At 43.0% G+C, this 14,681-nt stretch overlaps 2 protein-coding genes across 2 annotated transcripts; both read left to right on the plus strand.

Moving 5' to 3' along the window:
- Nucleotides 1-3,872: 3,872 nt before the first annotated feature.
- LOC308670410 (olfactory receptor 5B12-like) lies at nucleotides 3,873-4,829 on the plus strand (the record flags this gene model as incomplete). The annotated part of the gene is made up of 1 exon (XM_081331912.1): nucleotides 3,873-4,829. One exon carries the CDS (start codon nucleotides 3,873-3,875, stop codon nucleotides 4,827-4,829), a length of 957 nt encoding a protein of 318 aa, XP_081188038.1.
- A 7,229-nt stretch (nucleotides 4,830-12,058) lies between these two features.
- LOC308670411 (olfactory receptor 5V1-like) lies at nucleotides 12,059-12,994 on the plus strand (the record flags this gene model as incomplete). The annotated part of the gene is made up of 1 exon (XM_081331913.1): nucleotides 12,059-12,994. One exon carries the CDS (start codon nucleotides 12,059-12,061, stop codon nucleotides 12,992-12,994), a length of 936 nt encoding a protein of 311 aa, XP_081188039.1.
- Nucleotides 12,995-14,681: the final 1,687 nt, after the last annotated feature.

A 14,681-nucleotide genomic window follows, 5' to 3' on the forward strand; every position in this document is an offset into this window, starting at 1 on the left:
CTTTTATTTCCACTTTTATTTCAGAGTTGAAAGTTGCACTCTGTGGCAAAGTGGATAACAGAATATCAGAGTCAGAAGGGACCTTGGAGGTCATCTAGTCCAACCCCCTGCCCAGGCAGGAAACCCTCTACCATTTCAGACAAATGGCTGTCAGGTCTCTTCTTAAAAACTTCCAGTGTTGGAGCATTCACCACTTCTGGAGGCAGGTTGTTCCACTGGTTAATTGTTCTAACTGTCAGGAAGTTTCTCCTTAGTCCTAGGTTGCTTCTCTCCTTGATTAGTTTCCAAGATCATGGCAACTGGCCCTCTCCATTCCTGGCAAATAGATGGGGAAGAAATGGAGGGAGTGACAGATTTTATTTTCCTGGGCTTCAAGATCACTGCAGATGGGGCATGTTGTGGGCATGAAAGTCAGTTTGGGAATTTGAAAGTGGGAACTGGAGAGTTCCTAGGAGGGCAGGCACCTGGTGGCGATGTATAGGACAGCTGTCTCCTACCGCTTGAACGGCCTGTTGTTAGCTGCGAAGTCGTGTGCGACCCATCGCAACCCTATGGACCACGTTCCTCCAGGCCTTCCTGTCCTCCACCATCTTCTGGAGTCCATTTAAGCTCACGCCTCCTGCTTCAGCTCACGCCTAGGGACCTGAAATATATAGTTCCTTCTTTTTGCCATCCTATAGGACCCAGAAAACCTACCTTTTCAGGCTGACCTTGGCTCCAGTGGAGGGGGATCTTACGATAGGAGTAATTGATAAACAACAGATCCCCTCCCTTCCCCTTCCCACCATACTCCCTCCCTCCCCATCTTTTTAGCTAGGTTGATATTTCGTACTATGGCGTTTATTGCGTATCATTAGAGTTTGTAGTTTAATATCCTAATGTTGTAAGCCGTACACTGTTACTGTGAAGTAAAGATGGGCAGCTAATAAATTTCATAAATAAATAAATAAATAACCCCCCAACAGGCCCCCAAACGGCTTATCTTAGGAAAGCTGTTAAGACCTGGCTCTTCCCCCGTGTATTGGGGGTGAATTGAGTGGTCCCCTTCTGATTGTTTTTTTTTAATGGATTTTGTATTTATAAACAGGCAGTCCTGTCCATGGGGTTTTCATGGCAAAGATACTGGAGTGGGCTGCCATTTCCTTCTCCAGTGGGTCACATTTTGTCAGAACTCTCTGCTATGACCTGTCCGTCTTAGGTGACTCATAGCTTCATTGAGTTATGCAAGCTCCTTCGCTGCGACACACGACAGAGAATGAGGTGGCTGGATGGAGTCACTGAAGCAGGAGACATGAGCTTAAAGGGACTCCAGAAGATGGTAGAGGACAGAAAAGCCTGGAGGAACGTTGTCCATGGGGTCACGATGGGTCAGACACGACTTCGCAACTAACAACAACACACAGGCAGTCCTAACTTTAGAAAGGGCACAGTGGCTAAGTGGTTAAGAGGCTAGGCTTGTCAAATGAAAGGTTGGCAGTTCAAAACTTAAGTACCGCAAGACAGGGTGCGCTCCCGTTACTTGCTCCATTCCTGCCGACCTAGCAGTTCGAAAGCATGCACTGAGAGCAGATAAATAGGTACCACTTTGGTGGGAAGGTAACAGCGCTCCATGTCATGCTGGCCACATGCCCAGGAAATTTCTTCGGACAATGCTTGCTCTTTGGGTGTGAATTGGAGAGGAGCACAGCCCCCTAAAGTTGGACACAACTGGACAAGGGGAACACTTTTTTTTAAGTCCTCGTTTTCTGAGTGCAATGGAGTCCAACAAATCCATCGCTAAAGCAGTAACATGACCATAGCTAACTTACGGTGTTAGTTCCATTGTGGTCATTACATGAATCACCAAGAGCCATTAAGCACAACATCAAATGATTAAGACTTGCAATTTCCCGCTGGCTTTCCCATTGTCTTTGCTTATCAGAGACTTGCCGGTAAGGTTAAAAGTGATGATCACATGATCAGGGGATGCTGTAATTGGCTGCAAGATTGAGGATGAGTCATAAATATATTTTTAAAGCACTCATAACTTTGAATGGTCACTGAAAGAGACAGGAGAGGACCAGGTTGTTTCTTGCCTTGATTAGTTTCCATCTGGTGCTTCTTGTCCTGCCTTCAGGTGCTTTGGAGGATAGCTTGACTCCCTCTTCTTTGGGGCAGGCCCTGAGAGATTGGAAGACTGCGATCATGTCTCCCCTGGTCCTTCTCTTCATTAAACCAGACATACCCAATTCCAGCAACTGTTCCTCATATGTTTTAGCCTCCAGTCCCCTGATCATCTTTGTTGCTCTTCTCTGCACTCTTTCCAGAGTCTCGACATCTTTTTTATAATGTGGTGGCCAAAGCTGGATGCAACATGTTCCAAGTGTGGCCTTACTGAGGCCTTGTAAAGTGGTATTAACACTTCACATGATCTTCATTCTATCCCTCTATTAATGCAGCCAAGGATTGCATTGGCCCTCTTGGCAGGTGCCGCACACAGCTGGCTCAGATTTAAGTAATCGTCCACTAGGACTGCGAGATCCCTCTCACAGTTGCTATTAATGAGCCAAGTGCCACCTATTCTATACCTCTGCATTTGGGTTTTCTTGCCCAAGTGTAAAACTTTACTTCTCAAAAGAAGGAGTTTTCTAGAAAACTCTCACGCTGAAGTTTCCACTTCCCTGCTAGCAACGAGTCCCTCAGGGCCAGGCAGGCTGAGCGTTAAATGTCTTCCCTCACAGGGTTCATGACCAGCTTCCTTACGTTGGGGCTGCAGGACCCAGGTCCTCCACAGGTAAGACTGGGTCAACAAAGAAGGAGAGTTAAGATTCGTTGCTGGGAGGGTTTGGTGTTCAAAGGGCTGGAAAAACATTGCCTGGTGGTGTTCCTATGTTAAGCAAAAGGCTACGATGAGGGATCATTGCCCAAGACAGGTTGGCTGGCCCATGACAAAGATCCTGAGCTCTCTGTGCAACAGGGGAGACTGTGCAGTTGCAGAAAGAAGAGGGGTCTGCCTGGAAACCACCAGGTACATCTGCCCTGATTAGCATCCTTCTCCACCTGACTATCCAGATTCAAAGCTGCCTCCCAGATCATGAAGAGAAGACCCAGTCTTTGTTTCTGGATGGGAAGTCCTCTTCCCTGGCCAACAGTGCCTATCTTGACTGTATTGAGATTTAATGTATTGTCCACCCAACTGATCCATTTCTGGATCCAGTTATCGGTTCATATGAGAGTAGACAGGGCAAGACACTCGAACAGAAACAAAGAGCCAAGCTCGCTCCCTTCTAGCATTGACAATGTCATCCAGTTGGGTCATGAAGCAAGGTGCTGGTGATGACCTATAAAGCCCTAAATGGCATGGGTCCGGATTACTTATGGGAGCACCTGCTGCCGGCGTCATCTTCCCTTCATCCTGTGCGCTCCCACAGAGAGGGCCTCCTCAGGGTGCCGTCGGTCACGGATTGCCGGCTGGCGGCCCCCAGGGGGAGAGCATTCTCTGTGGGCGCATCGACCCTCTGGAACCAACTGCCTGTTGAGCTCCGGATGGCTCCCGACCTTCGCTCTTTCCGCCGTGACCTGAAGACTTGTTTGTTACAACAGGCCAGCCTGGACTAAGGGTTTGTGTTTATTGTAATTATTTATTGTTAGGGCTAATTAATTTTAATTCTCTTTTAACTTTTGTATGTTGCATTTTATTGCCCTGTACACTGCCCTGAGTCCTTTGGGAGAAGGACGGTATAGAAATTTAATAAATAATAATAATGAAACGTTTGCAAGAAAGCCACCAAGTTCAGACAGGACATGGGGGACCTCACAATCTCCAGTGTGTTGCAGTGCTCTTAAACACCCTCACCTTTTGTTCTCCCTATGCAGATCGACACTGTGGTTGCATGGAGGCCAGGAACCTTACCAAGGTAGCCGAGTTTCTCTTCCTTGGCTTCTCAGGTGTTCCTCATGGCCAAATCTACCTCTTCATGGTATTCCTCGCCATTTACCTGGTTACCGTAATTGGAAACGCCACCATCTTCACCCTGATCCAGCTGGATTCCCGTCTTCACAGCCCCATGTACTTTTTCCTCAGCCATTTGTCCTGCTTAGATGTTTGTTACTTATCCGTCACGGTGCCTAAGATCCTGATCAATTTCTCCCACCAGAGGAATACCATTTCATACAACCAATGCATGGCTCAAATGTTCTTCTTGATCACCTTCACAGGATCCAAATGTGTCCTTTTGGCTGTTATGGCCTTTGACCGCTACGCGGCCATCTGTCAACCGTTGCATTACAACACCTTGATGAGCAGTCAGGTCCGCGTTCCTCTGGCTGCTGCTGCTTGGATCTGGGGCCTCCTTAATTCATCACTCCACACAGCGCTGGCCACCAACCTGGACTTCTGTGGGGCCAACTACATTGACCATATCTTCTGCGACGTGCCCCCGCTCCTGAAAATCGCCTGCAGTGACACCTACGTCAATGAGCTGACTCTGCACTTGGCCACCATCTTCACAGGCTTGAGTCCTTTCCTGTTTATTCTCTTCTCTTACACCTATATAGTCTCTGCCATCCTGAAGATCCGCTCTCATGCCGGCAGGAGCAAAGCCTTCTCCACCTGTGCTGCCCACTTGATTGTGGTCATGATCTACTTTGGCATGGCCAATGTGAATTACAACCGTCCCAGTGCAGGCTACTCGCTGGGGGTGGACACTTTAATCTCCACCCTCTATTGCATCCTCACCCCCATACTGAACCCCGTAATCTACAGCCTCCGGAACAAGGAGGTCAAGGGGGCCCTACGAAAGCTTCTGAGTGGCCTGAAGACCGATTATGCCTTTGCCCCATCAAAATGACCAGTGCATTTGATAGGACAGCTTTTCTGTCTCCTGCCCTTCCCAATAGGAAGATGCAGAAGTTCTGGGGATCTCCCAGAGAACCAACTGGATAGGAGCTTTCCAACTGCTTCTCCAACAAAATCAAGAGAGTCCCATCTTTTGACAAATGAGGGCAAAAATTCCCAGGTTTTCCAAAAGGCAACTTGGCTTTCTGGCTTTCTTGAAAACGTTTTGCTTCTCATCCGAGAAGCTTCTTCACTTCAGTTCTTCGGAACTGGAGAAGCTCTGTGGATGAGAAGCAAAACATTTTCAAGGGGGGGGGAAAAAAACAAACCCCGAGGAAGTCCATCTGTCTTTTGGAAAAGTGCCTTCAGGACGACCGTGACACTGGATGATTGATATATCTACTTTGATTCTCCGGATGTTAGCTCAGAGCCTTTCCTGATTCGCGAGTGCTGCAGATCATGGTTTAACAAGCTGTTGTGAAGGTTAAAGGAAGCTCTCAATCCTTACCCTGTTGGGCTGTGAAAATAAAAAACCTTTTTCTTGATCTCGACAGTGTTGGCTTTGTAATCTAGAACACACTCCAGAACTCCATAAAACCAGGCAAGCCTGGTGAAAAGAGTCAAACCAGACCTATCTATCTATCTATCTATCTATCTATCTATCTATCTATCTATCTATCTATCTATCTATCTATCTATCTATCTATCCATTATCTATCTATCCATCCATCCATCCATCCATCCATCCATTATCTATCTATCTATCTATCTATCTATCTATCTATCTATCTATCTATCTATCTATCTATTATCTATCTATCCATCCATCCATCCATCCATCCATCCATCCATCCATCCATTATCTATCTATCTATCTATCTATCTATCTATCTATCTATCTATCTATCTAGGGATGCGGTGGCTCAGTGGGTTAGGACGCTGAGCTTGTCGATCAGATGGTCGGCAGTTTGGCGGGTTGAATCCCGAGTGCCGCGTAACAGAGTGATTGCCTGTTACTCGTCCCAGCTTCTGCCAACCTAGCAGTTCGAAAGCACATAAAAATGCAAGTAGAAAAATAGGGACCACTCCGGTGGGAAGGGAACAGCATTCCGTGCGCCTTTGGCGTCTAGTCATGCCGGCCACATGACCACGGAGACGTCCTCGGACAAGCGCCGACTCTTCGGCTTTGAAACGGAGATGGGCACCAGCCCCTAGAGTCGGAAACGACTAGCACGCATCTATCTATCTATCTATCTATCTATCTATCTATCTATCTATCTATCTATCTATCTATCTATCTTTCTGTCTGTCTATCCATCCATCCATTATCTATCCATCCATTATCTATCTATCTATTTATCTATCTATCCATTATCCATCCATTATCTCTCTCTCCATTTATCCATTATCAATCCATCCATTATCTATCTATCTATCTATCTATCTATCTATCTATCTATCTATCTATCTATCTATCTATCTATCTACATCTCACATTCTGCATGCCAGAACTGAAGAAGCTTCTTGGATGAGAAGTGAAAAGTTTTCAAGGAAATCCCCCCTTTTGCCTTTTGGAAAAGCAATTTGGGACTTTTATGGATTTTGTTGGGCTTTGCATGCTGCCCCAAGTCCATCAGAGTTAGGCAATTAAATTTTATGAATAGATATTTATTTATAAATCATGCTTAGTGGGACAGAACATGGTATCCGAACACGGCAACATTCCTTTATCCTTTGGGGCTTAAGGATGGCAGGTTCCCTCTGGGCTCATTGTCCTCTGTTGCCTCTGTTTCCCTCAAGCACAACTGCTGTCTTCTCCCTCCCCCAGCCTGGCTTTCTCCATAAAGACTTGCACAAGGGGGTGATGCCTTAAAGACATTTGAGACCAAATCTGTCTTCTGTCCAGGAGATGCTGGAGAGGACCAAAGCGAACCCCTTACTTCTTCTTTCCCTCAAAAAAAGTTGAGCCAAGAGCAATGCAGAAGTGAGCTTGATCACCACATCTGGAGCAAGACCCCAGGAGCCCAACCTCTCTCCCCCCCAGGTCAGTAGCTTTACAGAATGCCTCCCCCAAAATACACACGTTAGGCTTGCCCACTCACCTGCCTTCAGGTAGTATCCTAACTCCTGAACTTTAAAGGGACACCCTTACTGTGCTTCCAAGCACAGAAGGCAAGCAATTTATGTTTACTTCCAGGCAAAAGACAAACATTTCTTCAGCCAGCTGCATCTGGGATGGGTAGTCCAGGAAATAGGCGTCTGTTGTGTGTTCATGCAACCCTCTTTCTTTTTTTTTTATTGAAAAGTTTTAACATACAATTTATCTTTAACAGTCCCCCCTCCCCCTCCCTTCTCCCTCCCCCCCTACCTCTCCCCCCTCCCCCCCTCCCCCCCGACTTCCCAGAGCTAAATACAAGGTATATATATAAAAAAACAATCATAAACAACCATATACTAACAACCATAAACTCTAAAATCCATCACTCTCTAGCTTATATAGGATAGGACAAAAATAGAAAAAGAAAAAAAGAAAGAAGACTTATTCAAATGCTACATGAAACTTCTTAACCCTATACTTGTTCTGGATAAACTCAATCCATTTTCTCCATTCCATAATATAACGTTCTTGCGAGTGATCTTTCAAATAGGCCAAAATCTTCGCCATCTCTTCCAGGTCGGAGACCTTTAAAGTCCACTCTTCTATGGTCGGCAGTTCCTCTTTCTTCCAATACTGACCTATCAAAAGTCTTGCTGCCGTAATTAAATTTAAGATCAACTTAGTGTCCACAACTGTAGCATCCGTAATTATTCCCAACAAGAAGAGTTGCGGACAAAACTTTATCCTTTGCTTAAAAATCTTCTGCATATTCCACCAAATTTTTATCCAAAAAACCTTGATCTTTTTACAAGTCCACCATACATGAAAATATGTTGCATCTTCATCTCCACATCTCCAGCATTTTGGCTGATAGTTCGGATACATACTTGCAAGCTTTTTAGGATCTAAATGCCATCTATAAAACATTTTATAAAAGTTCTCTCTTAAGTTTTGAGCTTGTGTAAATTTTACGTTCCTCACCCAAATCTTTTCCCACGTGTCCATTGTGATAACTTCCTGGATGTTTTGGGCCCATTTTATCATACAATCCTTAACGAGTTCTGTTTCTGAATCAATCTCTATCAACGCAAGATATATCCGTTTAATATGTGCTGGTCCCTGATTTCTAATTTGCTTTATCAGATTTTCATCAGTCATTGTAAAACCATTTTTCTGGTCTTCTTTCCACCTGGCCCGTAGCTGAGTATATTGAAACCAGTTTTGAACAATCTTCTCGTCTCGCAAGAGACTATATGGCTTCAAACACCAATCATTTCTTTCCAAGCTTAGGATCTCCTTGTACGTAGTCACATCATGTTTGAAACCAGCATGTATATTTTCTATTGCGTGTTTTGGAATTGCCCACAATGGTATCTTACAATCTAACTTATGTCTATACTTCTTCCAAACTCTCAGCAATGCCTGTCTTAAAATATGCACTCTAAACACATTATCTACCTTCTTATCATACAACAAATATGCATGCCAGCCAAACAGCAAGTCGTGGCCCTCAAGATTTAATAATCTCTCTTGTGTCAAATTAATCCAATCACTTATACCTGCTAACGCAGCAGCTTCATAATATAATTTAAGATTAGGCATTTTAAGACCACCTCTTTCACGAGTATCCTGCATAATCTTAAGTTTAACTCGTGGCCTTTTCCCTGCCCAAACAAATTTGTTGATACCTCTCTGCCATTCCTCCAAATTAGAATCTTTCTTAAGAACCGGTATCATTTGAAATAAAAATAAAAATTTAGGCAGGACATTCATTTTTACTGCTGCAATTCGCCCCAACAAAGACAATTGCAGTTTTTCCCAACTCTCCATTTCTTTTTGGATTTTTCCCCATAATTTTTCATAGTTATTTTTATATAATTTTGTATTAGAGGGCGACAAAAACACCCCCAAATATTTAACCCTTTTGACAATCTCAAATCCAGTTAACCCTTCTAAAAGGGCCTTTTGCGATGCTGTCATGTTTTTAGCCAAAATTTTAGTTTTCTGTACATTAACTTTAAATCCAGAAACCTTCCCATATTGCAACCCTCTTTCAAAGGCATCCAAGTTAGATGCCCACACCTTGATTTGTGGGAAGGAATTGCGTGGTTAAGAATGGGCTGTGTGAAGAAAGGCTTTCTTTGGTGTCTTCTAAATCCCTTTTATAATTTTTTATAAATCTCGTTTATAATTTTGCTTGCCCTCTCACATTCTTTTTTCCAGCTCCGAGACACCATGTTTTAAAGGTGGAGACCACAATGTCATTCTGAGCATGGCTTTCTAGAAGAACATTAAAATCCATAGTTTTACTCTCCTTCCTACAATGTCCCTTTCTTTGTCTGTGTCAGAAACACCTACAAGTTATGGACATAACATTCAGCACTGAGCAGATAAAATAGGTATAAAGTAGCTCGTAGAATATACTAGGGAAAAAAGTGCGTAAAATAAATAGGTTTACAATTAAATGGATCAGGCGACTCCAGCACGGGAGGTTTTTCAGGAAGAGACTGGACAGCCATTTGTCTGAAACGGGATAGGGTCTCCTGCCTGAGGAGGGGGTTGGACTAGAAGATCTTCAAGGTCCCTACCAAGTCTGTTATTCTCACCGGCATGAGGTCTTCCTCCATACGTGTTGAAGGGCATTGTATGCAATGCAACGTATGTGGGATGGTTTGTTCTTCTCCACCTTTGCACAGAGTATCTTCCACAGGGAAGCTCCATTTTAATCGATTGTCCTTTGATCTTCCTATGTGGTGTGCAGTCTATTTAGAAATTTCCATACAGGCCAAGATTGGTCTTGACGAAGTGGCAGACATCTGTGTGATTGTGCCCAGGTGCTTGGTAACTTCCTATTCACCTTCTATAGTTCCAGGAGAGTTTGTGTTAACCGGTTTTTAGGAGGGGTGGACACTTTGAGGAAGGTGTTCTCTAGTCTTGATCTAAAATGTCCTAACATGGAAATTGTTTTCCACATCAATCTCTCCACCAAGTTTTCTGATATAGTGTTCTGCCTTAGCCTTCTAGAATAGAATAGAATAGAATAGAATAGAATAGAATAGAATAGAATAGAATAGAATAGAATAGAATAGAATAGAATAGAATAGAATAGAATAGAATAGAATAGAATAGAATAGAATAGAATAGAATAGAATAGAATAGAATAGAATAGAATAGAATAGAATAGGATGCAATGCGATGGGATGGGATGGGATGGGATGGGATGGGATGGGATGGGATGGGATAAGATAGAATAGAATAGAATAGAATAGAATAGAATAGAATAGAATAGAATAGAATAGAATAGAATAGAATAGAATAGAATAGAATAGAATAGAATAGAATAGAATAGAATAGAATAGAATAGAAGCTGGAAGGGACCTTGGAGGTCTTCTAGTCCAGCCCCCTGCTCAAGCAGGAGAACCTTTACCATCTCAGTCAGGTGATTGTCCAGTCTCTTCTTGAAAATTTCCAGTGATGGAGCACCCACGATTTCTGAAGCTGTTCTACTGGTTGATTGTCCTCATTGTCAGGAAGTTTCTCCTCAATTCCAGGTTGTTTCTCTCTTGGATCAGTTTCCAACCATTGTTTCTTGTCCTGCCCTCTGGTGCTTTGGTGAACAACCTGACCTCCTCTTCTTTGTGGCAGCCCCTCAGATACCACAATAAAGCTATTGTGTCTCCCCCGTTTCTTCTTTTCTTTAGACTAGCCAAACCCAAGACCTTCTTTGACTTTCCTTGGAATTTCCGATGTTGCTCCATCCTGATCTAGCCATACATTCTGAAATTGTCCAAGCTAACTTGAATCTTACCTTGTTAAGACACAAGTCAGTCCTCCACTGCAGATGGAAACCATGGCTAAGGTTGCTTTTTCCAGGAGGCACCTGGACTTTATTGTTTTTCACTGAAGACATTTCGCTTCTCATCCAAGAAGCTTCTTCAGTTCTGACTCGAGGGTGGGGAGTGGAAGGACCCTTCTATTCCCCACCATCTAGTCAGAGCTGAAGAAGCTTCTTGGATGAGAAGCAAAATGTCTTCAAAGAGAAGCATGGCTAAGATTGTTCTTCCCCCCCCCCCCTCATTATCAGAAAGAGGTTCTCCTTAGTTGGCTGGATTAGGCATTCAGGAAGAGCAGAAAGAGAAAACCTCCACTGAAAGATATCGAAGGGACACATTGAGAAGAAGTCCCCACGATGAGCAAAAAGTAGAAAGTAGAGAACCTCATCAAGTGACACTGCAAGACAACTGAAGGCTACGTGAGAAGCAAATTCCTGAGTCCTCCTGTTTGCAAACCCCACATCTGGAGCCTCTTCAGTTGCATAGTTGTGACTAGACATCATCATGGGAGATCTAAAAGGGACTTTTTTTACTCTTCATCAACCCAGGCTTGGATGTCTGGAATTGTCGTATGTTCTCTACAACCAACAGGAGTCTTTGCAATTTAAAGGCTGGGAGAATGACTTCCCTCCAGAAGTTGTGGGTGCTCCAGTACTGGAGGTTTTTAAGAAGAAATTGGACAGCCTTTTCTCCAGAATGGTGTAAGGTCTCCTGCTTGAGGAGGAGGTAGGACTCCAAGGTCTGTTCCAATTCTTTTATTCTGTTACTCTGTTGTTGTGTTGTTGTATTATTCTGTTACTCCATTATTCTGTTAGCTGTTTGGTGGCCCTTGCAAAGTTGTCAATGGGTAAGCTAGTAGCAAAGATGGGTATGCTTTGGTCTTTCCCGAAGGATTGTGAGATGCTTTCCTTAAAAACTGATAATAATGTTGTTGTATTTCCTTCCTTCCTGTTGGATGATAGTATTTCAACTTTTTGTCTTTGTGATTTTTTTTTTAATTTGGAAGGATAAGCCAATCCAAAATTGCAAAAAGTCAGAACTTAAAACAAGTGTCCTTTCTGAGCCAGAACAAAAAAAATTATTTGAAAGGTTTCAATTTATGGGAGCAAAAAAGAGTAACTTAAATGCTCTGTGAATTTTGATTAAGTGTAAAATTTATATTTTGTAGACTGTTTAATCCACTACAAAACCTGAGGAGACAACATCTGCCTTTTAAAATTGGTGCATATGTGGAGGTTAAGAAAAGCCCTCTCATTCTGTTATCTTTTTGCTCTCCTTCAGCATCTTCGCTAACACAATCCCTGCATTCTCATGGATTTCAGCAACCACACTCTTGTTAGTGAGTTTCTTTTGCTGGGTTTATCCAACATCATACATGGCCAAGTCTATCTCATCCTGCTGTTCCTCATCATCTACTTGGTCACCATTCTGGGCAACTTCATGATCATCATCCTCATCCTGGTGGACTCCCATCTTCACAGTCCCATGTATTTTTTCCTCAGCCACTTATCCTGCTTGGATGTCTGCTACTCAACAGTCACAGTCCCCAAGATCCTTTCAAATCTCCTTCTCCAAAGGCACACCATTTCCTACAACCACTGCTTTGCCCAGATGTTCTTCCTGATGGCCTTCTCTGGCTCAGAATGCTGGTTGCTGGCCATCATGGCTTATGACCGCTATGCCGCCATCTGTCAGCCTTTACGCTACTCAAACCTCATGAGCTCACACTTTTGCATGCAAGCAGCTGTGATCAGCTGGATCTGGGGCTTCCTGGATTCAACAGTTCACACAGCCTTGGCTTCCAAGTTAGACTTCTGTGGAGATCATCAGATCGCCCACATCTTCTGTGACCTCCCGCCCCTGCTGAAAATTGCCTGCGGTGACGTACACATCAGTCAGATGACCTTACACATAGCCACCATATTTGCAGGAATGACCCCTTTCTTTTTGGTGGTCATCTCCTACTTCTACATCCTTGCATCCATCCTGCGTATCCATTCCAACTCAGGCAGACAAAAAGCATTTTCCACTTGTTCTTCTCATTTGCTGGTGGTCATCCTTTACTTTGGGAATGGACTACTAAACTACAACCAGCCCAGTGCTGGCTACTCCCTGGAGACCGACACCCTGATTTCCATAACGTACTCCATTGTCACCCCCATGATGAACCCCCTGATCTACAGCCTACGCAACAAGGAGGTGAAGGGTGCTCTGCGGAAGGTCCTGGAAAGACACAGGAGAATGTAGGATTCTTCTCAGAAGGTGCAAAGACAAGTTTAAAGTCCTTCTTGGGACATCAAGAACCCAAGTCTTGTTTTTCCTGAATATATTCAGGAGAACGTAGGATTCTTCTCAGAAGTTGCAAAGATAAGTTTAAAGTCCTTTCCGACATATCAAGAGGCCAAGTCCTGTTTTTTCTGAGGAATGAAAAGACATGAAAAACACTGCCAGGACTGCCAGGATGTGTGTATATAATGTATGCATTTACTTGTGGTTCTTACTTGTGTGTAGCGTGCACTGCAGACAGCACTTAATTTTGTTGTGCGATACACAATAACAATATATTCATTAACTCATTCATTCATTCATTTATTCATTCATCCTGTTGCACCAGCTATATTTCACCATATCCCAGTCTGCCATACACAATGGGGGGGGGAAGTTGTGGAGTAGTAAAGGGAGGGGGCTAGGATAAGGAGAATAGAGACTACTCTTCATACCGTTCCAAGGTCATATTATGAAATGCAACACCATCCATCCTGCCAGTTGTTACCAAAACAATTTAGTTGAATGTAATTGGACAGTGGGAGATAACCAGTGGGGAAGGTGGGGAAAAGGGAAGAGAGAGCCAGATGTTTTGGGCGTGAAAGTTCAGATCTGTCTTTGCTATGCTATAACCACTTGACTCTAGTAAAGTACACTTTCGTTAATCATGGAATCTTTCCTGACTGACCAAGTTGGGATGGCTGAAAGACACTGTAGATCTTTGGTTGACTCTCACAATTGGTGACTTTCAGACCGATGGCTTTCCTCCAACTTCTTACCAAACAGAAATGAAGTGTCCTCTGAAACATGTTTATCCAGTTATAAAATCAATAAAATAAAATAAAATAAATAAATAAATAAAAGCTAGCAGAAACACTGGCCAAAATAGCTCCTGGAACAACACAGGGGAACAAAAGTTGAACATGCAACTTTCAAACGCTTTCTGACTCTTGAGAAGACCAGTTCTTGCTCTGACTGGTGAAGCCCTGGGGAAAAGTGGCACGTGGTTTCTGGGTGGGACACAGTCTGTGGCTTCCAGGTTGACTGGCTCCCTTAAGGCTTTCTCCAGAAACATGCTTCTGAAGTTGGGGGCAGCATTGAGAAAGATATTAACCAAAGGGATTGATAGATTGGTTGGTTGGTTGGGTTGAGGTTTTTCCAAATAACATTTTCAATATTTAGCAAACAGCATATTGTCTGGGTACATGTATTTAACTAACAATAATAGATATAGTTAATTATCATAAACAATATGTTAATTAATGCTAATATATATTCAAAATTACATATCACGTTCCTTTCTCTGTGACTCGTTTCTCTAGCCATTGATAGAAATTATCCCATGTTCTAAAATACACAGAGTCTCCTTTCTCTTTAATCTTTAAAGTCAATCTATCCATTTCTGTGCACTCTAAAATTTTCTTAATTAATACTTCTTCAGTTGGTAAGTTTTCATTTTTCCAATGTTGGGCAAATACAATTCTTGCTGCCATTGATATGTGTAGTATTAGATATCTGCAATCTTTCTCCTAATTGGCTCCTATTGTTCCTAACAAAAATAATTCTGGTTTAAAGTTTATTTGCTTTTTAGTCATTTCCTCCAAACATAAATGTATTTTAATCCAAAAGCGTTTTGCATTGAGAAAGATATTAACCAGAGGGATTGTCA

The sequence above is a fragment of the Vipera berus genome (assembly GCF_964194415.1).
Source record: "Vipera berus genome assembly, chromosome: 6".
In the NCBI taxonomy this organism is placed as follows: Eukaryota; Metazoa; Chordata; class Lepidosauria; order Squamata; family Viperidae; genus Vipera; species Vipera berus.